Genomic DNA, 23,923 nt, shown 5'->3' on the forward strand with positions numbered 1-23,923 from the left:
TTGTGCGACTACTCAGTATCGATATCGTAAAAACAACCTGCTCATCGTCTCGTCTGGTCTTTCTTTCTCGACGGCCCCGCACACGGTCTCGCCCTCGCCCGCGGTCTGGAATTGCCGACCCGTCCAAACTCAAACTGGCGTTATCAAATTAACCTTTCGCCGCACGAGCAGCAGTTTGCACATCAGCTGTTCGTCCAAGAAACTAAAAACCCACGCCTCCCAGCCATCGACAGCACAATCTTTTCACCGCACGCCTGGCAGCTCCACCACCATCACAGTCAGCCAGAAGGCGTGGGATACACACAACCCTACCCTGAGCAAAAGCCGTCACGTCGCACATGCAAAAGGGTCTGCTCGACCACCAAGTGGATGCAGGCATCGTTCTGCTTAGCTCTGCTCACGCGACACCACTCCTGTTGCACGGCATGCGACAGTAGCTTGCACGCCGCCCTGCAAGAATATGCGGGCCGCCCAACCGCACGAGCATCCATCCATGCATGATCTCAACCGACCGCTCCTCCTGCCGTCCCTCGTTGAAAGTGCCGGCCGAGGAGATGTAGTTGCATATCGAGTCTTCGAGACCGAGTGAAGCAAAGTACATGATCCTTGCGAATTACGCAGTCCGACAAGAGATGGTATCCATGCGAACAAATACGAGAAGCAGGCAAATAGTGCTGCTTGACGAAGTATCGATGTCGGAGATAAGTTACTAACGACGCCTCCTCCCAAACTCTGATCCTCAAGCTCTTCTTCTTCCAAGCTACTGCACCTCACACAATCCTTCAAGCAGAACATCCGGCAAACGCAATTCAAACCGCTTTACGTGATCTCGCCGCGCGCCTCTCACATCACAGTATTGTAAAAGCGGCGGGCTCCGGCTCATCCTACGACGCGAAAAGTGCTTCGCACGGCTTGTCCATCCTCTCGGCTCAAGACATCAAAAGTGGACTCACTGCCCCACGCGGTTCATCATCATGAACAAGGTCCCCCCTCCCACCAACCAACCAACCAACCCACTTATCCAATACATCGTATAAGAACGACAAGAACGCCGCTCGGCCCTTCGTACTCGGCCTCACCTCCAGTTCTGCTCTCTTCGGCCCGTCGACCCTTTTTCGCATCGGAACCTCCACAACGCGTCTCCACAAGGGACACTGCGATCTTCACGTCCCGGGGGCGAACAGCGCGGTTACCATCAAAACAGGATGAGTAGCCTGTGTAGGGCTTCGCTCGCGAATGATGAAGAAAAAAAACTTTCTTCGCGCTTGCGCAGAGTGAGAGGTGAGCAGAGCAACGAAGCTCCTTGGAAATTTGCCGTCTTTTATGGCAGGGACCCTTGTCGACGAACAGCTCTTTTTACATGCCGGAAAGGATTCAACAGCACTTTCATGCGACACGTATATACCTCCAATCATCACCACAGCGGTGTCCTGTCCGAGATCCCTGTCCGCATCTGCGTCTGCATCTGCATCTGCATATACATCTACATCTTACTCGCCTCCAAGCGACAATACATCACCATGACTGACCGACTACTTTTTCCACCGACCGAAAGAGAAGGTGTCTCTACCTTACACAACATCCTCTTCCATCCGTCGGCGCGGGACGTGGAGTTCCACGGCTTCTGCAGATCTCCCCTTCGTCGAACCAAACTTCCGTGAAACCTGTGCGTTCCAACGGCCAGTACCACCGGTACATCCTGTTCCTCGTCTACAAACTTTCGATACATATATACAGTACATGTGTCAAACTCTTTTCCTTGCATCATCGGTCGTGTGCTCACTTTCCTATTCCCCTCTTCTCTCCTCTTCTCTGAGTTCCTGAGACGTGGGATCTTTGGGTGCAGTGAGTCGGTGTCGTGTGCTCTCTTGCCGGATGCGGGGAGTGCGGTGGCGGGGTGTTTCGATTCGGTCTCCTTTGGGCGGCGTTCGTGTTTCTCTCTCTCTCTCTCGTTCGTGGTGGTGAATGGCGATGGTGCGATGGCTGAATGGATGTCTTCATCTCCTCGAGGGACTGGTTTGGCGAGATTTGGTGTTTGAGACGGGAATTCTTGGAGTGAGACTTGCACAATCTCGCGCCTCGCTGGTCATCGCACTTCCATCGAAAGATCAGTTGGACCTGACGTCTTGCCTACCTTACCTGTCATTCCCACATTCTCACAGCTGAGGCTGGGCAGTACATCCTCATCCCCATCCTCATCCTCACACTCCCTACCGTGTACGTAACCACGTAGCATCCAAACGCCGAATCTCCCGACGAAACCGTCCCGCTCTCGATGGCGCGACATGCAGCGCAGCCATTATGAGTCGCAAGCGTCAAGTGTCAAGTGTCAAGTGTCAAGTGTCAAGTGTCAAGTGTCGAGACTAATCCCTTGACCATGTCCATGTTGCAAGGATCTTCGCGGTCTGGTCTATTATCGAGTTTTTGGCGGTGTATTCCAGCTTTTGTTGTGTTTCTCCACACCGACCGCATCTGTTACAGTCTCTTTTACTCGACTCATGTGCTCTTTCTACGGCGCGGTCTTTAATCAAGTCCAACCAGACCACACTGCGTGCTCCAATTGTCCTTTCTGGTACGCGTTCCCGACCATAACTCCATCGACGAGCGCGCCGGACGCCGTTTCACGGCCCTCGTCCCTCATCGTTCGCGCGGGAAGCTTCACCCATCCTGGGGAATCGGAAGGAGAGCTGCGAATAGAGGCGCTTCAGGATGGAACGGGTTGCAGAGCGTTGTGTTAAAGGATGAGGATGAAAGCAGAGAGGAAGACGAGCGCTGATCGGCAAGACTTCGGCTTCGGCTTTTCTGAAGCGCTTGACTTTCGACTTCACCTTGCACCTTCTCCACGAATTCGAGGGCGACTATGCTATGCATAGCTACAAGCAGAGATTGGAGGAGACGGAAAGTCGGGAATGGGACTGACATTGGCGGAATGCCATCCTCTTCAAAGGTCTGCCCTGCTTGCGTACACGTCCGACACTGCGGACAAAACAGATCGCTTCAACCTCACGCAACATGTACGATCCTTCATATTCACGGTTGATAGAAGCGGAAAATATCTCTTAAAGCTAATATCTCACCATCAGCCGTCAGTTCACCTCTAACTTGCATCCTCGCACCGACCGACCGCAGCGGCGGTTTCGGAAGTATCGGGTGCCTTCGAGTGGTTGGAAGGAGATGGAAAATTTGAGGGGAATGAGAAGAGTTGTTGTGTTGGGAGTTCGATGCGTAACATGAAGTCTCGAGATCGCGTGCTGCGAGCGCAGGGGCAAGAGCAAGGGCGGGTCTTTTAGGGGTGGACTAACCGTTGCCGAGCAGGCAAAGATGGTGGGACTATCGCATACCTGACTGAATATCCATGACAGAGAGCAAATTTCGCATAGAGCGCATCAGCGGCGGTTTGCGCTCACGAGCAGGAAAGCGCACACTACCTTCACACGGCCTACTTACCCATCACACGGCCTGTGAGATCGGCGCTTATGCAACCGAGGAGAAAAGCTCACATGCCGCGCTGAGGGCGAACGAGTCTGTCTCTGGGCCATACTTGCAGAAGCACACCGGACGTCTGCGCTGGTCGCCGCCGTTGCTGTTGTGCTGGTCGAGATGTTGAGAAAAGGTTTGGCGGCCTAAATATTGAAGGATTGGACACGTGGTGGAGTCGTGCGCATGATAGGTGCACCTCAACAGTTTCGGTTTGCCATCGATGCCCGTCTATCCCAGCCTGGCTACGAGAAGACGGACCACCCTATGAGCGCGGTGGCTGGAGAAAACTACGTGAACTGGTGGCCCTCGGTCGGCGTCACCACTCGGCCGAGCTCGCCTCTCACGCCAGAGAGTATCCAGAGGTACAAAACTCCGAGCGTGCGCTTGACAACATCATGAAGATATTTCACATCTTCCCCGCGCAGAGTGAACAAAAGTAGAGTTGAATCTACCGCGAGCAGGTACCAAATTCCGCTTCTCGCCATCGAGCGACTTCCACCTCCCGAACGAGCAGCCCAGGAGGCTGCATTTCTCTGCAAGGAGGGAAACACACTCACTATCAGGACGAGACGAGAAGCTGGCCGAGGTCTACGCCTACGCCTCCACAGAGGAGCTGGACGACTGGCTAGCCGCGACGATCGGCGAGCGCAATGAGCGTAGACGGGCGGCTCGCAAGGGTCCGTATGTGTTGAATTCTGATTATGGGGGAACATTGGCTATAGAAGGCGTGAAGAGTCAACATGGCGCTCGTACGTGCTCTCGTCCAGCCTCAACATCCCCGCAACCTCGAGAACGACCATGCCCTCGACTGCGGCATGGATTTGTGGGTGTAGAAGAAAACAGGCGAGAAGATTGTTGGTTTCAGCGAAAACTTTCGTCATCATTGTGCGCTATATTCAAACATAGGGCTGCCGGCAGTTATAAATCTCCCATCATATCCTCTCATTCCACCAAAATCTTGATACTCCATCAAATCACCTCATCAGAATCACTTCATCAGAATCACCTCATCAAAACCCAAGGAAAAGATACGTAAAAAATACTCACGACCCGCGCCTCCACGAAGCCTGGCTCTTGCCAACAGCATACGGGACAGCCCCCGAGGACGCCGCGTGGTGATTCCTCCACGACGCCCTCCCCTCCACACCGCCGACCTTAGGGAGATTGCCCCCGCTCCTCCACGACACCGCATCCTTCCCCAAGGAATACGGCGTCGCAGAGGGCTGGTCGATCCACAGAGCACCCTGGCTGACTCCCGTCGTCACGGGGAAAGCTGATGATGAGGAAAGATCTCTCGGCATCTGGCCTTCTGGCAGCGCAGTCTGCTGCCGGCCCATCACCTGTGTGGCGATGCCCGTGATCTGGCGGTGCGTCTCCGCGACCCAGTACGCCCACTGCGCGTACGCCAACGCCGTCTGTGTGACGGTCGTGCGCTTGCGCAGATGGGCGCCCTGCGGCGTGAGCAGGACTTTCTCAATCCAGTACCCATGGTCGAGATGCACGTACGACGCCGCGCCGATGCGGTTGTACTTCGCCTGGATGCCCGCGCCGTCGAAGGAGGTCACGGGCGCGACGAAGACGAGGTGCCCGCAGCGCGACTCCAGCAGGGCCAGCCCTGGGTGGGCGTAGGCGCCTGCGTTGACCGCCGCTTGGTGGCGGACGATCGAGTCGCGCGGCACGGTCTTCTCCGCTGGGAGGTAGACGACCGTGCCGGGGGATACGCTGCTGTCAGCTTGGCCCGCGGGGATGTGGCGGAGACAAGGGGCGCAGTAGGGGAGATAGGGGTGACTTGGGCTCCGAGTGAGGATGCCCAGTCGGCGGCGGGGGTGAAGGGGACGCTGGCGAAGGCCATGCGGTAGGTGATTTCAGCCATCTTGGCTTGTGCTTGTGCTTCGGGCGTGAAGGGGATTTGCATGTGATTGCAAGTGAAGGGAAGCTTGTGATAATCGATCGTTTGCATGTGATGGTGATGGCGAAGGGGCAGTGTAAGGGTGCTCGACTTGCTTTGCATGTGATCGATAAACGATGATGTGAGGCTAAATCAAATGATGATTGATATTGATTGAGCCTTGCGCTTGCTGCGATGTGAAAAAAATTCTCTTGTGAGTGAGAAGTGGTCAACCGAGCAAGTGGGATGTAGAAGTGAGGAAGGAAACAGCGCCTCTGCGGTCTATCAGCGCTCTTTTATGTTTCCTGTGAGCGCTTGAATGGTACGCTACAACACCTCACACCCCAATAGCCTGCGCACGGCCCTGTGCATTGTTTTCACCTCACAATGTGTTTCTACCGGGTACCGCTCAAATCTCCCCATTCTCTCCATGGTCCAACCTGTCGAATAAATGCAGGTCAGCATAGTCGATCTACAGGCTATGGGGATGGCACCGCAAATTCGCAGGGAAACATCGCAACCAAGCTACTAAGGGAAGCGCGAACGATTCACACTTCACCCACCAAGAAACAATAGCATACACGTAAAGCTACCGTACCAGGGAACCACCAGACTAAAAGCCTTTGAAAACTTTTGCACTCGAAGTAAGCAGAAACACCTCACCCGCAAGGCAGGAATCTTCCAAACCCTATCTCAGCGCCTTGACGCGATATCGACACGGTGTCATGCTTGGCCTGGTCGGACGTTGATTCGTGGGGATGAGAGGAAACCGTGGTACTAGGGGAAGCTTCTTGACTCGTAAGGTGCTTATGTCGACTTCATTGTTGGGTTCGAGGACCGTGCGGTAGCTGGTAAGCAAACCGAGCAACGTGAGTCGCTGGATGAGGACAGCTCGCCAGGCTTTGCAGCCGGAATATGTCCTGTTGCTGCAGCCTCTATGGAGCCTCGAGGATTGGTTTTGGTCAGCGTATTGCGGTGGCTCTTTGTGGTGAGCGTAGGTAAACTTTGCCCGGAATGGAAGCTTGGCAGAGTATTTTCGAAAACTTTATTTGACTATGCTTTGAGGTGCGTCTTGGAGACACACGATGCCAGCCAGTCTCACGCCCATCACTGCAGTCTAAGGCACTGTCTTCGTTGCTGTCCTGGACGAAAGACTTGAGGGATAGGGGAAAGAAGTGAAGTTGGTCGACAAGGAAGGTACGCCGAGGTCACGTGTAATTTTTCATACTGGTCGTAAACGGACAGGAGTGCGATTCGATAGCTATGAATCGGGGCGTATTTTGGTGTCGTCGCTTGGTTCTGCTGGAGCTATGAAAGAGCTTGTTTGTTCCCCCATGGCTTTGCCCGTTCCTGTTCGTTACTTTTGTGCCGAGTCAGCTTTGGTAGCAGGACAGAACAGTTCCAAGCTTGTCGGGCCTGACTGCACAAACAGTGGTGGCAACATACCATTTCCCAGACGTTGGTTCGTGGTATGAATAACCCCGGGGCGTTTCGACGCCACTTGACCTTCAGAGCTCTCGCCGTTGGTGCCGCATAAGCAGAGAGGTATGTTGCGAGTCGTCTCAGGCTGGTCCACGGACGGAGAGCTTTCCACATCTGTTGTTCTCAGCAAGGCTCCTGCGAGGGGATCTGTCGAATTCTCTGTCCAGCGCAGTTCTTCTCAGATTGCGAAATTTTGTACGCCAGGCTTGGCCGAATCCCGGAGCAGGTTGGTAGCTTACGACAGCAGCCTGGACACCTTTATAGCCTGCTTTGGGATACTTGAAGGAGGCTGAGGGTTTGATCGAAGTTCCGAGTTCGAAGTGCAGCGTCTGCTTCGCTCGAATTGTTGTGTGCGTAGTCGTAGAAGTGCAACCTCAATGTTCTCTTGTCGCTTTCAGCTTCTCGATCCACGCAAGCCAACAAAGTCTTCCATCTCGCCAGTATTTCGTGGAGCTGCGTTGCTGTCGTTGCGTCTCACGCGGACTACTCTGCCACGCCCAGCGGAGGGCCGCGAACCACCTTGCTGGCCAGCATCAACTTCATTTTCGCCTATGATTCTTGAGATCAAGGTCGCCTTCGCTTTTGCATCTTTCAGTCGGTCATCAAACTCAGATACGGCATCCTCGCTGTTTTCCGTGCTCAGGCCATCTGGATCGCTCAAAGCAGCGAGTCTGTCCACATGTTTCTTCAATCTTTCCGTCCCGGATAGAGCTGGTAACTGAACTTCGCTCGCAGCGGTCGTCGTCGACTCCGAGCCTGCTGAATGATCCGGCAGTCTGGCCTCCCACACAAAAGCCTTTCCATTCAGTCTTCCCATCTCCAGAAACTTCTCAAACCCCTTTTCGAGACCAAAGATCCGTCCCTCGATGCGACCGCTTTTGGAGCCATCTGCAACACCCAGTTCGAAGCCCTCGCGGTAGTATTGTTCTTCCAGGTTCAAGACATCTTCGAAGACGTCGTCGGCAGCCATGGTTAGAGTTCAGGAGATTGGAGAGTGTTTCGGGGAAGATGGACCGAGGAATGTGGTGGCGTCGTAGGGCTGGCAGGTGGAGTGACCCCTGCAGCTTGAGTCATTGGAGTCGGAGGGGCATGTCAAGAAATTGAACTTGACACACCTCTTATTCCACCAACCCTTACACTTCGACTACACGCCAACAAAACACACTCCTCGGACACAGTCGCATACAACATCGCTGTCGACTCCACTACGATCCTCTCACACTGTCCGCCGCTGCCCACGAACAAAGCACCACCTCGAGCCGCATCCCACTTCGGACTCCGGGCAATCACGCCCATCCTCTCGCAGCACACGACCAGCTATGAACGGCGTAAAACGCGAGATCCTGCCTGAGGAAGGCAAGAAGAATGTCCTCATCACTTCCGCCCTCCCATACGTCAACAACGTCCCGCATCTGGGCAATGTCATCGGATCGGTGCTGTCAGCAGACGTCTTCTCCCGCTACAGCAAGGCACGCGGCAACCCGACACTCTTCATATGTGGAACGGACGAGTACGGTACTGCGACCGAGACGAAGGCGATTGAGGAGGGTGTGACACCGCAAGAGCTGTGCAACAAGTACAACAAACTGCACAAGCAGGTGTATGACTGGTTTGAGATCGAGTTTGACCATTTTGGCCGGACGCCAACACAGCAGCAGACGGATATCGCGCAGGATATCTTCACGAAACTATACAAGAATGGGTACCTGGAGGAGAGGACAACCACACAACCCTACTGCACCAAGCACAACGGCTTCTTGGCAGATCGATTTGTGGAGGGTGAATGTCCGCTGTGTGGGTATGTGGATGCCCGAGGAGACCAGTGCGACAAGTGCGGCCACTTGCTAGATCCACTCGACCTCATCAAACCGAGGTGTAAGCTCGACGGCGCAACACCAGAAGCACGACCGACCAAGCACATTTACCTTCTGCTGGACAAGCTGCAGGACCAGGTGGGAGAGTGGAACCGAAAGAGCCATGAAGAAGGTCAGTGGAGCGACAATGGAGTCAACATCACCAATGCATGGCTCAAGGAAGGACTGAAGCCAAGAGGTATCACAAGAGATCTGAAGTGGGGAACTGCAGTGCCGTTGGAGGGTTACGGTGACAAGGTGTTGTACGTCTGGTTCGATGCTTGCATTGGCTATGTCTCTATCACTGCCAACTATACCGATCAGTGGGAGAAATGGTGGCGGAATCCAGACAACGTCAAGTTATACCAATTCATGGGCAAGGACAACGTCCCCTTCCACACTGTGGTGTTCCCCTCCTCTCAGCTGGGCACTGGCGACAAGTGGACGATGCTCAACACCCTCAGCACAACCGAATACCTGAACTATGAAGGAGGCAAGTTCAGCAAGAGTCGCAACATTGGCGTGTTCGGCACCAGCGCGAAGGACACCGGAATAGCTGCCGATGTCTGGCGATATTTCCTCCTTCTCAGACGACCCGAAACCAGTGATACGGAATTCGAATGGGATGGTTTCATTGCCGCAAACAACAACGAACTCCTCAACAACTTCGGCAACTTTGTCAACCGCATTCTCAAGTTCGTCAACTCTGCCAACTACGATTCGGTCGTTCCTGCGTACCCTGAACTGGACCCATCCAGCGACGTTGCGAAGGGTCTGGCGAAGCATATTGAAGATGTCAACGAGAAGCTGAAGCAATACCGCGAGGAGATGGATGCTGTGCATTTAAAGCAAGGTCTTGTTGTTGCCCGTGAGATCTCTTCGCTCGGCAACAAGCTGCTGCAAGACAACCGCATCGACAACTCCCTCTTCAACAACGAGCGACAACGATGCGACGCCGTTATCAACCTGGCCGTCAACCACGTCCATCTCCTTGCCTCCGTCATCGCACCTTACATGCCCGCTACCACCCGTTCCATCCTCGAGCAACTCCAGACCGAGATGCTCATCATCCCAGACGAGTGGAAGGCCGCCAGCATCCCCGCGGGCCACAAGATCGGCAAAGCTCAACATCTCTTTAAGATGATCAAGCCCGAGAAGGAGCAGGAGTGGAAGGAGATGTTCGGCGGCGACGAGCTGAAGAAGGCGAAGGAGGAGGAAGCGAAAAAGAAAGCGGCCAAGAAAGCCGAAAAGGAAAAGAAGAAAGCCAAGAAAGCGGCTGAAAAATCAGGCAAGGCGGTCGAGAGCGCAGAGAAGGATGGCGCAGAGAGCAATCCTAAGGCTGGGGATGCGGTGGAGGAGGTCACCGAGGGTGTGAGGCAGGCGGCTTTGCAGACGAGTTAGGTGGGGTGCATGAAAGGCGTTGATTGGAAGTCGAAAGAGGGGTGTAGACGAAGACGATGTAGACTACGGCTGATGATGTTGGTGCGTGCGGGTTTCAAGAGCAAGGCGCTGGGGTTAGTTCCATAAAGAATGAATGGTGGAGTTGCGGTTTCGCCGAATTGAAAACCTTTGAACGAAAGAAGGAGTAGGTGTGGCACTTGAGCGGTCCCCTATTGTATTTCCTCTCCTTTCTTCTTTCGTTTCGAAATCGATGAATTGCTAAACTATACTAAATTAAACCAAACTGCAAGACCTTATTGTAGGTTGACATCAACGAACCCTCGCACACCAATACTCATGCATCCCCTCCGACAAGTACGCACCACAGTAGACGCATCGGGGCTTGGGGTCTTGTTTGTGGAGGGTTGTGTCGTCGTCGTCGTACTGGATGTTGTTTGAGAAAGTGGGAGGAGAGATGGTCATTTTGCGTAAGGGGGTTAGATTTGAGGGGATGGGGATTGGTGGTACTTCTTCGAGGGATTTTGGGAGAAGAAAAAGTTGGAATATTCGTGTTGGTGTGGGTTGGGGTGTTGGTGTGCGAAAGAGGAAGACAGGAGGTGTCGGTGTGGGCTTTTATGCTGCTACAACGGGAGGCCTTCACGATAGAGAAGAGTAGTGGTAATTGTGAAAGACAGATATCAGTATCACGGCGAAAGTGAAGAGAACTAGGATAGATTCGCATCATACTCTGAAAATCTTCTATTCCATCCCCCATCAATCCAAAACCCCAATGTCGCGCCTGCCCCACCGCCCGTCTTTAGATCCTTTTTGGGAGAACGTATTCCTTTCTGTTCCTCTTTCACTGACAAGGGCACCATAGCATCCACCAACCACCACACACTGACTCGCCTCCCTGCTGCTCAGGCTGCTCCACGTCCCCCGGCGTCTGTAGGTTGTACGAGAGGAGCAGAGGCGTTTCCTCCTCCACAGCCCTCTGCGCCTGCTGAGATCCCTCCGCGCGTTCAGATTGTACGTTACCTGGTGGAGAGAACTCAGCCTGCAGTGCTGGGTGGATGGTCGGAGGCTGCGATCGAACGGCATATCTCGGAGGACTTGTCGGTGAGCGTTGGACGAAAGGCTGTGGGGGCGTGATGGGACGGTAGATCGGAGAAGCCATAGCGGGGATAGTCCGAGAGCGGTGCATCATGTTCGAATGGTTGGATAGGCGGCGGTGCAGGGGAGATAGGAGCTGAGATCTGTATCCGTGTCCGAGACGATTCGTGGGAGAGAAAGTCACGTTCTCCAAGGCGGGGAAGTATTGCCTCTCCACCGCGATCTTCAAGTTGTTCGTCGCTACGTTGAGGACGGTTTGTATTGAAGGCATGTCGAGTTTCCATTTCTTTCGGAGGGTGGGATTGGATCCCCAGTAGAGCTGGGCGTCTCTCCAGTCCATTTCGTAGAGTTCTCGGACGTTGACGTAGGTCGACTTCTCGAGACGATCGCCGTTCTTTAATGTTAAGGTGCGGTAGCGATTGTCTCCGGCAAGATAGAGAGGATGGAGTTCGGCGGGTGCGACTGGCAGGAATGTTGCTTGGTGGTATGCTGCTTTGCGTAAGGTGTATTTTGAAGCGAGGGATTGTCCGCCAAGGGAAGTCATCTTCAATAAATTCAGTGAGTACATCGTGGTAGAGAATGTATCAAAGCATCACTTACAGGCAAGAAGTAGATCCTGGATGGATCCGAAGCAGGTCTTGACAACACCAAAAAGGGATGCTCGTACATGCCGTTGTTGGCTGGTAACTTTGATTGTGCGTTGATCACCTGCGTAGTGGGCGCTCCTCTCCGACGCTGCGACTCCATCGTCTCTGTAGGTGTCCCGAGCCACAGTATACAGCCCTGCTCGACTTCATCACTGGTGATGATCCAGTCGGGCTTGTTGATCGTCCGTCTTGGCGAAATGTTGAATGCTGGTGCCGAAGGATCCATAGTGAAGCGATGTATGCTGCGTGTTGATGTCCAAGTCGAGCGTACCTACCGGGAACGGAATCCTTTTGTGCCTTTAGCCTTGTCATATATCCTCTTGAGGCTCTGCTCGACCTCGGTGACGGCTACATAAGGCTGAGTCGTTGCTTCGACGGCACAGAATAGAGGCATCATCGAGCTGCCAGGCTTCCCCTTCCAGCGATGCCAATCGTTTTCCCCTTCGCAGGCATATGGATGGGGAGCAGACCTCTGGGCTATACAATCGTTCAGGGCATTGCACATAAAAGCGCAGCATCTATTCGATCGAGTCACTCCAATCGTGGGACTCCACTCTCGTGCCTGCAGTTCGCACTGCCTGGTCTTCCTCGATCGTGAGTCCTCGGTCCCGTGATGCGACGATGCGGCTCTGTGATATTTTCGAACTTATGAAGCGGCCAGGCATTCTTGCTTGCGCCATGAGTGGAATGTGGCGCTGTGCAGGGAAGCCACATAAATGTATGGCTGCAAGCGCTTTGGAGTCATACGGCGCCTAGCTGGAGTCGCGTTTGCCGCTGATTGCGATTGGGGCTTTGCGCAGTTCGGGAATGCATCTTGTTTCTTGTATCGCAGTGTCCGAATCTTTGGGTGAAGTTGAACGGCATGGCAAACAATTTGTGGCGTCTTGTGCTTGGGCGGCCTCGTGGTTGACCGGTTTAGCCGCCCAGCGGACATGTTTGCCCAGGACTTTCCAGAGAGGGCGAGGCTGAGCTTGATCCGCCGGCACGCTGGGAATGAGAAATGTTTTGCGACAGGTGAACTGAGAAATAGAACGCTTCCTGAGTACTTACTCGAATGTAACTTCTTGGCAGGCATTTCATGATTTTGCAGCTCTCTGACAATGGAGCAATGGCACTTTTGATGTTTTTGCGAGATCGCACGCGGTTGAAAGAAGATTTTAGTGGTGTTCACATCGTCGATCAAATGTTACAATGGTCAGTCCGATAAGATAGAGTGAAACTGGTACGATGAAATAGTCTCGAGTCCTAAAAGATCAGCAGCCGCAAAAGGTCGTTGACGATGTCGGATACCTTCATTTCGTCACAATTTCAACAGTCCAACGCCGATGTACGCCCAAATTGCAGCGCCGACTCCCAGCAGCGGTCCAGCAGCGTCGCGTCGTAGCTTGTACATCCACATACAATCGGCGACACAGAGGATCATGCTGGACATGATGACAGTACCCATGGCATTCGGGTTCTCTTGGTAGTAAAAGGCGGCCAGCGCAGCTGCGGACGAGAGATCGCGAACGCCGAGCAGGAACATGGAGTTGGCGCCCACTGCTGCGGACTCTGGGGTGGTTGATTTCATCCCGAAAAGCTCGACGGATTGCTTTGGAGCGAGTATGGCGAACGAGCCGAGGCCGGCGAAAGTGGCAGCGACCGAGAGGCCCATGGCGCGCCAGTAGGTGGGAAAGTGGTCGAGGAGAGGAGTGGCCATGGTGGAGGCTGGCGATGTTGACTTGGGACGAGTTGGGATTTGTTGGGCTGCTTTGCCCGTCGAGGAAGATTTTCAGTATTGACTGGCCGCTTCTGCTGTGAGTCAGTTGTCTACAATGTCGCTCGCGAAGGCGAAGGCGAGATGGTGTTGATGGAGGAGGCAGAGGTGTCGATGCGAAAGCGAAAGCGCATTGGCGTGAGGCGTCAGGTGATCGCGGCTCCTTCCGCACGTCGCCGAGCTCTCCCGTCATTGAATCTCGAAGTTGTAGCTCCAACGACAACCTCCAATTGAAAGCACACCCCTCCTCTCAGCTCCAATTCAAGGTAACTACACCGCGCAGAAGCACCACCGACAGCGCTGACAACCCAAGATGCTCGCCCGAACCGCCGCAGCCCGCTTCCCAACCACCCTTGGCCGTCGCGGCTTCCACTCGACTCGCGCCCAGTTCTCCTCGCCATACCACTACCCCGAGGGCCCACGAAGCAACATCCCCTTTAACCCACTCACGCGGTTCTTCTGGCTGAGATACTGGACGTTCATGGGTACGTCAAATGGAAAAATGGGTGGTGAATGTGGAGAAGAAGGGACATGACTGATTGAGGACACAGCCGTTGGATTCAGCGCGCCTTTTGGCATTGCAGGTAAGAACGGACACCAAGCACTGGAGCGATTGGAGGAGCTGACACATGGCACAGTCTGGCAGACGTACAAGAACAAGCCATAAACGGGCTGGCTATGGAGGCTGTGATGGAGATGGAGATAGGGCGGTGGAATACAGGTCAGAGGCAACGACATGGATGAGGTGAAGCAGGAGAGGCATTTCCTATGTGACTACATGCATCCAGGCCAATTCAGCACGTTCACACTGCTGTCGCCCTCCATCCGTCGGATTACGGATGAAGAGGCTCTGATTGGCTGGCTTCGCGAGCGCTAGCTTGTATAAAACTGTGAACCACACATATCAATCTCAAGAATCAGTGCCACCATGTGAATATCAGTCTGTGAGGCCAATTCCTGATATTAATTCGCCCACTCCATGATCGAAACGAGTCAGCCATGCGGAATCTGCGCAATATTAAGCATGCCGCAATAAGGTTCGGCCAAGATGAGTCGCACCTCGTAGCAACCGCATGGGACTCCACTGGCCTCATCTGCTGCTTCGGTCCATCAGAAAGCAGTGCGACAATCACCCTCAAGCGACTATCAAACGACACTTTCAGTCCGGATCAAACAGTCTCAATCGCATCCTGGGACGCTCCATCTCCCAACCCACACCTGGCAGTGGACCGAGTGTTGAATCTTCACAGTCTGCAAGACAGCGGCTCTGTATGTCTCGTCCTTGAAGGCGGCGACATCATCGTCGTACGAGAGGATGCTCAACCTGGAGAAGAGCTAATCGAGATTGTTGGATCTGTCGATGTGGGCATCTCTGCTGCCGAATGGAGCCCAGATGAAGAATTGCTCGTCATTGCCACCAAAGCCGACACTGTGCTGTTTATGACCAGGGAATTCGAAGGCACCGCAAGCATAAACCTCTCGGCAGATGATCTCAAGGTCTCCAATCATGTCTCTGTGGGTTGGGGCAAACGCGAGACGCAATTCCAAGGTCGAGGTGCAAAAGCTCTGCGGGATCCGACCGTTCCTGAGCATGTTGATGAAGGCAAGCTTAGCGAATTCGAAGATCGCCGGACTACGATCAGTTGGAGAGGCGACGGACAGTATGTGGCTATCAATAGCATACTGGAGGCAGAGACAACGAGACGAGTCATCCGAGTTTTCTCTCGAGAAGGTGTCCTTGACAGTGTCAGCGAGCCTGTCGATGGCCTCGAAGGCGCACTTAGCTGGAAGCCGAGCGGTCAATTGATTGCCGGAATCCAAAGACACGTTGACAAGATCGACGTTGTCTTCTTCGAACGGAATGGATTGCGCCACGGCGAATTCTCTTTACGACTCAGCAAGTCAGAATTGGACACAATTGGCAGCAACATTGAGTTGTCCTGGAATAGCGACTCCTCAGTCCTTGCAGTTTCGTTAGGAGGCCGTATGCAGCTCTGGACCATGGGAAACTATCACTACTATCTCAAGCAAGAAGTCGTCTTAGCACCCGAGAGCTCCAAACAAGCCAACGCTATCTGGCACGCTGAAAGGCCCCTCCGACTAGCTTGCTTCCACGAGAACAATATACGGCTCCTCGACTACAGTCTTGAAGTGTCTCGCGGCTCTGTGGTCCCACCGCACGACGTGGGCGCAGTGGCCGTGATAGATGGAAAAACTCTGAAAGTTACTCCCCTCAAGACCGCCAACGTTCCGCCACCAATGGCTTTCGATGAGGTCGAACTCCCTTCCAACGCCATCGATGTCGCCTTCAACAAGATTGGAAATCGATTTGCTGTCCTGCATACAGATTCTGTTTCCTTGTGGACGTGTGACTACGACACACGGCCTGCAAAGCGTGCAAAGTTGGACCGCACAGTCGAGTTGGCTTCACCCTCATCCGAGGTCCGCTACCAGGTTGCTATCGGGCCGGGCGAGGATATTGTGGTCGCAACGTGCAGTGTCAATGAACAAGGAGCAAGAATAGTTCGACCACATCATGATGGATCTGACTTTGTAGAAGACTTGAGCGGCGTTTCAAGCCTCTTCCCATGCACGAACCACGACAGAATACTGGCCGAGAATGACAAAGGGGAGGTGTTGGAGCTCATGAATGCCTCAACCTCTACCAATTCGATTGGCAAGCTGCCGACCCTATGCCCAACGGTCGACGCATGGAAACAGGATGACACGCATATCTTGTTCGGTCTCACGCCTGGAGGCACATTGCATGTCAAAGGCGAGACCCAAGCCCTGAAGATTCCAGGCTGCACATCCTTCGTCGTCACGACGAGCCACTTGATCTACACCACGAGCCAGCATCTTCTCAAATTTGTGCACTTGCATCATGGCGAACTTGAAGTGCCGCCTGACGAACCGGAGAAAGATGAACGATGTCGCAATGTCGAGCGCGGTACGAAGCTCGTTACAGTCATGCCTGGCGCATATTCGCTGGTACTGCAGATGCCTCGCGGGAATTTGGAGACGATCTATCCTCGAGCTCTGGTACTTGCCGCTATCCGCCACGCAATCTCGAATCGGGATTACAAGAAAGCCTTCTCCATCTGTCGAACTCAGAGAGTCGACATGAACATCTTGCACGATTATGCCCCAGAGCAATTCATGCGCGATGTTGATCTGTTCATCAAGCAGTTGAAGAAAGTGGAGTACATCGACCTGTTTCTCAGCTCGCTCTCAGAGGAAGATGTCTCAATGACTATATACAAAGAGACTCTCAAACTGAGCCAGCAGGATGCGACAGCTAACGGGCTCACGAATGGCGATTCCCACCTCGCTCCTATCACATCCTCCTCGAAGGTTAACCGAATCTGTGATGCCTTCCTGCACCGTCTACAAGGGCTCGAGAGCACATACTTGCAGAGCATTGTCACGGCACATGTATGCAAGAACCCACCAGACCTCGAAGCTGGTCTCCTGCTTGTCGCAGATCTTTGCAGACAAGAGAAGCAAGACCAGCTGGAGCAAGCCGTGGAACATATTTGCTTTCTCGCAGACGTCAATCAGCTTTACGACACCGCACTCGGTATCTACGATCTGGATGTTGCTCTGCTTGTTGCTCAACAGTCACAGAAAGATCCGAGAGAGTATCTCCCCTACCTACAGAATCTTCACGACATGGAATCATTGAGGCAGCGGCATGCTATCGACAACAATCTGAAGCGTTATCAAAAGGCTCTGTCTCACCTTCATGCACTTGGCGCGTTCGAAGAAGTCAAGGCTTACGCCGCCAAGCATGAACTCTACAGCACCGCCATCGATCTCTATCGATACGACAATGCTCGCTTGGTCGAACTTATGAGAATATATGGCGAATTCTTGAGCTCCCGAAACCGCTACAAAGAGGCCGGCATCGCTTATGAGTACATCTCAGACTATGCTTCTGCCTATGAAGCGTACCGATCGTGTAGCATGTGGCGAGAATGTCTCGCTTCTGCTGGCCTGACAGGCTTGTCGGACGAGAAGATGGCCGAGCTGGCCCAAGATTGTGCTGACAGTCTGGAGGAGGCGAAGGACTACATTGCAGCGGCCACTATCTATCTGGACCATTTGGACGACCTCGAATCTGCAGTCAAGTTTCTGTGTCGAGGATACCAGTTCGCAGATGCTATCAGGCAGATCGCGCTACGGCGGAGACCAGAGCTCTTGCGGAACCTAGTAGACCCTGGCTTGATCGAAGCGTCCGCGACCATGACCGAGATGCTCGCTGAGATGAAGACTCAACTTCAAGCTCAGGTTCCCCGACTCCGCGAGCTACGTCAAAAGAAAGCCGAAGACCCCATGGCTTTCCTAGATGCCGGAGTGGGCGAATACGATGATGCGCCGGATAACATCTCCCTCGCTCCCACCGACACGACAACCGCCGGGACGTTCATGACAAGGTACACGAACCGCTCGACAGGGACTCTCGCAACAAATGCCACTCGAAAGACCTCCAAGAATCGGCGACGGGAAGAGAGGAAACGAGCCAGAGGGAAGAAAGGCACCGTCTACGAAGAAGAGTACCTCGTCAACTCCATCGCCCGTCTGATCGAGCGCCTCAACTCCACCGGCGAGGATACGTCGAAGCTCGTGGAAGGTCTGATGCGGAGGACGATGAGGGAGCGGGCGGTAGCTGTGCAGGCGGCGTTCCAAGAGGTCATCGATGCGTGTAGGAGCTGCATGGATGAGGTGTTCAATACTCCTTCTCCTTCGTCTGATGATCAGCAGCAGGTCAATGGGGAGGTGGAGGCGAGGCCGTGGGGCGGGGAGGGCGTGCTTTGGGAGGCGATGTCTGCGTCGCAGCAGAAACGGGAGGCGCCAGTGTTGAAAGCGTTTGCGGGGTTGAGTTTGCTTGAGAAGTAGGTAGGACGTCTCTCCAGGAGTTGAGCATAGTTGTTGTCGACAACGTCTGAGTCTTGGGATACCGCAGATTCTGGCGTGACGCTCCAGGCAGAAAGACAGGTCCTGCTGCGAGCGGCCTTCTCGCCGAACAAAATTGTCGAACTCTGAGCGCATGTTTTGGCGAGTCCGTGTATCATTTCCCGGCTCTTTCTGCTTCTTTGAGGTCTAGACACGCTGGTGCTTGGCCCTAGACAAGGGTGAAGCGGTTGTACGAAGATACGCATAGACTGGCCCACAGGCTTAGGCGCCTTTCTTCCCTGTATCTTTTCAAGCGCAGAACACAAGTATTCGTCGGAAGGCCATTCGTTTCTTACCCATTTGTCAAAATGGCATCAAAATAACAGCGCACTGTACGGCACATTCAACAAAGCTATTTCGCCTTGTTGAGAGGCGGAGACTGCAGTTGAGGAAGAGGAGCAACTCCACCCTCTCCTCTTCCCCTGCACGTCGTCGCCCTTCACGCATTCCAAATGACAACAAGTCATGGCATGCTGCTCTGCGAAGGCTTCCACGCCGCCGAGTATGCGAGTCTCGGGACAGACATGGTCCGGAATTGAATCGCAACCGTAGATAAATGTCGCAGAACGACGTTGAGTATGGTGACGAATTTTTGGACTGAACAGGACATTCGCAGCGCCACCAAAATCCCAAAGCCTATGGTCTTGGAGCATATGCCTACGTGCGATACATCATTTCTGAACGAAGGATCAACACCAAGCTGGCTCTCGGCATGCTGAAGCATTTCCGTTGACAGTGGCAGTGTCAAGCCACGAAATGGTAGGAAGAAAAAGGAGTCGCATTCGGGAAAGCACGACGACTTCGTTCACGAAACGTTACGAGTCGTGACTACAAGGCCGTCGCCCGCGGAACGTTGTGGTTTGACAAGCGAATAAACGAATCACACAGACAACCAGACTCGTGGCTCTAATAATCTCCGCAACGAACGGCAAGGGGGTTGCAAGCAAAAGCAGACAGTCTTGGCGGGTTTGCGGGCAGAGCTGTCTGCTTTTGCTTGCAAATCCGGAGAACGGTTCGTGTGGGAATCGAAGAAGATCGTCAGAAATAGCTGCAAATTTCGCCATGCACGTTCTACTTTATCGAAGGCGAACGCGGCAGGATCCAATTAGGCAAAAGCGATTCTTTGCCACGTTGGACATGCCGGAGACCGGATCTGCAAGGTTTCTGGAAGGGGTTGTGTCAATGAACCGTGCGGTTCTGGTTGAAGTGGTGATTTTACGAGAAAGAATGGAGCCGGAAATGGGAGCTGGTCATCCGGACCGGTCGCCGAAAGATGCTCTTTTGATGGGAGGCTTCTCTCGTACAGTTCAGGAGTTGATGCGAGTACAGACAGGGACTGAAACCTCACAGGAAAAAGTTAGGAGTGAGGTCGAAAGGATGCCAAGGGATCGACAGCACTACTCGCGAAAGGGGCAGTCAGAGATCCTTCAGCGCGAGCTTCGGGCAGTGTTCCTGTCGATCATTCTCACGTTGACGGTTATGCCGATCACCCGATTGCGGAGTCGTGTACAAACGACATCACACGCTCCAACACGTGGACGATGACGGGAGGACGGATTGCCGGTGCAGCGTCGGAGAACGTCCATTGCGACAGCGCACAAACAGCATCAGCAGCCTTGTCGGTGGTTGGAGTGGTATGAAGATGTGGATGGCTTAAAGTGCAGGCTGCACTTGACATACAGAAATGCAAGTGAAGTCCACTTAAGCAATATTATGGTGGCTTGAAGAAGGATTCGCCCATGTCGAAAGACTGCATAAGCGTCAAAGAAAGGATCATTTTGTGCAGACTACGGAGCAAGACTACGCCGCACCAATGCGCTCAGAAGATCCACCTTGTCGGCATCGAGCATAGCCGTCCGTCCACGAACGGATCTCAGGCTCAACGCTCTGACTTGGCAGTGCCGCGTTGGTCACCTTCAAGATGCATTGGGCGAATAACGAGTACGAAGATGCACGAGTCGGGCGACTCAATGCTACTCGGAGAGTGATATAAAGGTCGACGACTTGCTCCAGTATCCTACTCTCCCATCAGCCAACAAAGCAATCACAGCAACTTACTACTTCATTCATCTTTCCAGCACACAGTCCTCGGACCTTCACACTCGTTCAAGACACAGTCTTTACCAACACAACTCAATCAAAAATGCAGTTCGCCATCATCGCCAGCTTCGCTGCCCTCGCTCTCGCCGCTCCATGGAAGCCTGAGACCACCACCTCTTGCGCTACCAGCACGGCTCCTGCTACCTCCTCTGCCAGCGCCGTCGTCAGCGCCACAACCGCTGCTGCTGCCCCAGGTGTCACTCCCATCTCTGGCAATGGCAGCAACGGCTCTGGCTCCGGCAACAGCGGATCTGACAACAGTGGCTCCGGCTCCGGCTCTGGCAACGAGTCCGACCTCTGCCCAGCTCTCTACACTCCTCAGTGTTGCCAGGCTGATGTCCTCGGCCTCGTCGGCCTGACCTGCGACGCTCGTAAGTAGCTTCGTAACATGATCTTATGGCTACGCTAACAACCCTTTCAGCATCGCTCGGCCTCACCTCCCAGCAGTCCTTCGTCGATGACTGCGCCAACACTGGCAGCCGCGCCCAGTGCTGTATCCTCCCAGTTGTAAGTCGTTCCACCACATTTCAAGCTCCAACATGCCAGCTAACACTCCCCTTCAGGCCGGCCAAGCCGTCATCTGCACCGACGTCTAAACGTCTCTCCAACAACCCACCAAAACATGGATAGGCGTTTCGAGAAGGAAAACCAGGACACTCATTCCAAAAAACAACATCAGGGGAGGTGGCAAAAAAGCAGGACGGGGGACTGGTTTGCTTTCTGAGGGAGGATATAACTTGAGAGATGTATCGGGTCGTTCTCTGAAACTCTTTTCCTTGAAAACCACATGTCGAATGTTGCTATGTCTGTTAGTGATTGCTACGAGGGCTTGAGTATAGATAGATCGATCGGTGGAACTTATCTTTTTCTGATTTCGATTTACTCTTTTCTCGGACCAGGTATCTCCTGATGCGATCTTTTTTTTCATGCTGTTTGTATCGCGGTCTCCACTATCTTCGAGAGCAAGGCTGAAGCTGGATGTCACGTCGACTGCGGAGTAGTCATTAACATATGTATAACCAAAGATGAGCGTGATTGTATGGTTTGCTTTTCTGGAACGATGGAGTACTCTACAGGTGTTGGTTGACCAATGTTTGAAGAAGTGTCAGGGGCTGAGGTGTAGTCGGAAAAGCGACATCCGATCCACCGGTTTTCCGAAGGATCGAATTAGCCGGATTTATCCGGACATGTCTACTTCCCAATTGAGCTGGCACTGATCAGTGATCGTAAAACTCTACTGCTTTGCACATCCATCGAGCTGACACAGCGATGATCTCACGCTAACTGGAGGCTCATATACATCACTTGCTAATATAAGGCCATCTCAGTCATTGATCTTGCCCTGATCACTATGGCGTTTACCGAAGCAGACAGAAAGCGCATGGGAACTCCTCATCCAGAGCTCACAGATGTATGTGTCCAGGACCTGCACCGAAAGTGATCAGTGGGTGTGACTACTTTCACAGGCTGTGGAAAAGTTCCCTTTGCCGGACACGACCAACGGCAACGTCAATGCCAGCGTCCACGACATCCGGCAGAATCGCGCAGCGCATCTGGCCAGCCTTCGCCATCTATATCCCATGCCAGGACCCATTCCGGACGAAGTGCAAGAGTTCTTGCATCATATTCCCGCTCGAGATGGATTCGAGATACCCGTGAAGATATACATCCCCACCAAGCCTCTCGAGAGCGGAAAAGGTCGACCTCTTGTTGTGATGTTCCACGAAGGAGGCTGGACAAGAGGGGACCTGACCGACGAGGATCTCAATTGCCGCATGTTCGCTCGAGATCTTGGAGCTGTGTGTGTCAATGTGGACTATCGTTTGGCGCCCGAGTATCTTTTTCCCTACGGCGTGAATGATGCCTTTGACGCAGTGAAGTGGTGCGCGAAGACGGCTTCTGCCTCCTCGGAGCTTCTACCGGCAGACCCTCGTCAAGGTTTTATTGTTGGTGGTGCGTCGGCTGGAGGGAATTTTGCCGCTGTCATGTGCCAGATGGCTCGAGACGATGGCTTGGATCCTCCCCTCACGGGACAGTATCTCTGCGTACCGGCCTTGCTCGATGAGCATGTCGTGCCAGAGCGGTTAAAGTCAGATTATCGCAGCAGGACCGAGTCAGTATATGACCCCGTGATCAAGATCGAGCCTGGCCGTGGCAAGCGAAAACTCGAGCAGCTCAAGGTTGATCCAGCGGATCCACGCTTCAGCCCTGCTTTGCATCCTAATCTCAAGGATCTCCCTCCGGCTTTCTTCCAAATAGCTGGACTTGATCCTCTGCGAGATGAGGCATTGATCTATGAAAGGCTACTGAGGGAGGAGAATGATGCGGCTACGAAGCTGATGGTCTATGATGGATTTGGGCATATGTAAGTAAGACATAGCAGGCTCGTGGGAGTACTAACGTATTTTAGGTTCTGGACCAACTGGCCGCAGTTGAAGCGCAGCAAGGAGTTTGTGGATGATACTCTCACTGGAGTCAAGTGGTTGCTTGACGAAGAGCGAAAGCGTTAACTGTAATTCGTCATGGGGGCGCCGAAAGGAGCATCATTTTCAGGTGGATATCATAAAGTTCTCAGGATCTATCAATGCCTCGTAGCGACGCCTCGCCTGCCTACAATCCCACCTCGAAATGCGATCTACGACTGCCCCTTTCACTGCAAGGGCCATCGACATCGCATACCAAGCAACATTATCAGCGTTCTCGACAGCATGGCGCGGAGACATGCAAGCAAGTTCTTGTACCGGAGAAGACTGGTAAGCGAACTTCCCCTTCTCACCGCCCAGCGGTGCCATAAGGAACCAGTCAACGACTATGCATGTCAGTCCTTGTACCAGCATCGGGAAAAGTCTTCGTACTTCTTCTAGAACCGCTCGCAGCCGATGTATGCGCCAGCTCATGAATCAGAACATGTGCAGCAAGATGCTCCTGCTCACCATGGACCTGCTCCACCGTTGCGCCAATCGTCGAAGTGTTGCCCAGGAGCGACGTGCGCAAGAAGGCTGGACAAAGCACGATATGGTTCCTCTCGTGCTGCGAAAGCGCAACATGTGTGTCGCATTTGTCTCGCTGGCCCCATGGGTCGTGCTTGGCGTCTATGCAGGAGAACGATGCGGCTCCGATCGCCTCGGGCATGTTGCTCAGGGTCGCTTTGATATGGTCGTATTCTTCCTCGTCCGCGTCTCCGAAATATGTCTGTCGTAGTTGCTGTGGTTGAGTGCCACCAAAAGGTCCAATCACGCCAGCATGGTCCAATGTCTCTTCGATGCTC

The 23,923-nt window shown here is 53.5% G+C and overlaps 11 protein-coding genes across 11 annotated transcripts; 6 read left to right on the forward strand and 5 right to left on the reverse strand.

Moving 5' to 3' along the window:
* Positions 1 to 1,483: 1,483 nt before the first annotated feature.
* M409DRAFT_54523 (uncharacterized protein) lies at positions 1,484 to 2,287 on the reverse strand (the record flags this gene model as incomplete). Its single annotated transcript, XM_033812738.1, has 2 exons — positions 1,484 to 2,013; positions 2,140 to 2,287. The coding sequence occupies 2 exons, from the start codon at positions 2,285 to 2,287 to the stop codon at positions 1,484 to 1,486; spliced, it is 678 nt and encodes a 225-aa protein (XP_033667621.1).
* A 371-nt stretch (positions 2,288 to 2,658) lies between these two features.
* Positions 2,659 to 3,539, reverse strand: M409DRAFT_54524 (uncharacterized protein; the record flags this gene model as incomplete). Its single annotated transcript, XM_033812739.1, has 3 exons — positions 2,659 to 2,858; positions 3,078 to 3,297; positions 3,501 to 3,539. The coding sequence occupies 3 exons, from the start codon at positions 3,537 to 3,539 to the stop codon at positions 2,659 to 2,661; spliced, it is 459 nt and encodes a 152-aa protein (XP_033667622.1).
* Positions 3,540 to 4,922: 1,383 nt separating this feature from the next.
* Positions 4,923 to 5,339, forward strand: M409DRAFT_54525 (uncharacterized protein; the record flags this gene model as incomplete). The annotated part of the gene is made up of 1 exon (XM_033812740.1): positions 4,923 to 5,339. One exon carries the CDS (start codon positions 4,923 to 4,925, stop codon positions 5,337 to 5,339), a length of 417 nt encoding a protein of 138 aa, XP_033667623.1.
* Positions 5,340 to 7,244: 1,905 nt separating this feature from the next.
* Positions 7,245 to 7,820, reverse strand: M409DRAFT_54526 (uncharacterized protein; the record flags this gene model as incomplete). The annotated part of the gene is made up of 1 exon (XM_033812741.1): positions 7,245 to 7,820. One exon carries the CDS (start codon positions 7,818 to 7,820, stop codon positions 7,245 to 7,247), a length of 576 nt encoding a protein of 191 aa, XP_033667624.1.
* A 349-nt stretch (positions 7,821 to 8,169) lies between these two features.
* On the forward strand, positions 8,170 to 10,104 carry M409DRAFT_22790 (uncharacterized protein; the record flags this gene model as incomplete). The annotated part of the gene is made up of 1 exon (XM_033806495.1): positions 8,170 to 10,104. One exon carries the CDS (start codon positions 8,170 to 8,172, stop codon positions 10,102 to 10,104), a length of 1,935 nt encoding a protein of 644 aa, XP_033667625.1.
* An 838-nt stretch (positions 10,105 to 10,942) lies between these two features.
* Positions 10,943 to 12,069, reverse strand: M409DRAFT_54528 (uncharacterized protein; the record flags this gene model as incomplete). The annotated part of the gene is made up of 2 exons (XM_033812742.1): positions 10,943 to 11,740; positions 11,797 to 12,069. The coding sequence occupies 2 exons, from the start codon at positions 12,067 to 12,069 to the stop codon at positions 10,943 to 10,945; spliced, it is 1,071 nt and encodes a 356-aa protein (XP_033667626.1).
* A 1,074-nt stretch (positions 12,070 to 13,143) lies between these two features.
* On the reverse strand, positions 13,144 to 13,542 carry M409DRAFT_54529 (uncharacterized protein; the record flags this gene model as incomplete). The annotated part of the gene is made up of 1 exon (XM_033812743.1): positions 13,144 to 13,542. The coding sequence occupies one exon, from the start codon at positions 13,540 to 13,542 to the stop codon at positions 13,144 to 13,146; it is 399 nt and encodes a 132-aa protein (XP_033667627.1).
* A 370-nt stretch (positions 13,543 to 13,912) lies between these two features.
* Positions 13,913 to 14,266, forward strand: M409DRAFT_22793 (uncharacterized protein; the record flags this gene model as incomplete). The annotated part of the gene is made up of 3 exons (XM_033806496.1): positions 13,913 to 14,084; positions 14,151 to 14,183; positions 14,238 to 14,266. 3 exons carry the CDS (start codon positions 13,913 to 13,915, stop codon positions 14,264 to 14,266), a joined length of 234 nt encoding a protein of 77 aa, XP_033667628.1.
* A 332-nt stretch (positions 14,267 to 14,598) lies between these two features.
* On the forward strand, positions 14,599 to 18,498 carry M409DRAFT_54530 (uncharacterized protein; the record flags this gene model as incomplete). Its single annotated transcript, XM_033812744.1, has 1 exon — positions 14,599 to 18,498. One exon carries the CDS (start codon positions 14,599 to 14,601, stop codon positions 18,496 to 18,498), a length of 3,900 nt encoding a protein of 1,299 aa, XP_033667629.1.
* A 2,200-nt stretch (positions 18,499 to 20,698) lies between these two features.
* On the forward strand, positions 20,699 to 21,251 carry M409DRAFT_22795 (uncharacterized protein; the record flags this gene model as incomplete). Its single annotated transcript, XM_033806497.1, has 3 exons — positions 20,699 to 21,026; positions 21,077 to 21,162; positions 21,219 to 21,251. 3 exons carry the CDS (start codon positions 20,699 to 20,701, stop codon positions 21,249 to 21,251), a joined length of 447 nt encoding a protein of 148 aa, XP_033667630.1.
* Positions 21,252 to 22,006: 755 nt separating this feature from the next.
* M409DRAFT_66336 (uncharacterized protein) lies at positions 22,007 to 23,165 on the forward strand (the record flags this gene model as incomplete). Its single annotated transcript, XM_033816891.1, has 3 exons — positions 22,007 to 22,066; positions 22,122 to 23,020; positions 23,066 to 23,165. The coding sequence occupies 3 exons, from the start codon at positions 22,007 to 22,009 to the stop codon at positions 23,163 to 23,165; spliced, it is 1,059 nt and encodes a 352-aa protein (XP_033667631.1).
* Between the last annotated feature and the right edge of the window lie 758 nt (positions 23,166 to 23,923).

The sequence above is a fragment of the Zasmidium cellare genome (assembly GCF_010093935.1).
Source record: "Zasmidium cellare ATCC 36951 unplaced genomic scaffold M409scaffold_17, whole genome shotgun sequence".
NCBI lineage: Eukaryota > Fungi > Ascomycota > Dothideomycetes > Mycosphaerellales > Mycosphaerellaceae > Zasmidium > Zasmidium cellare.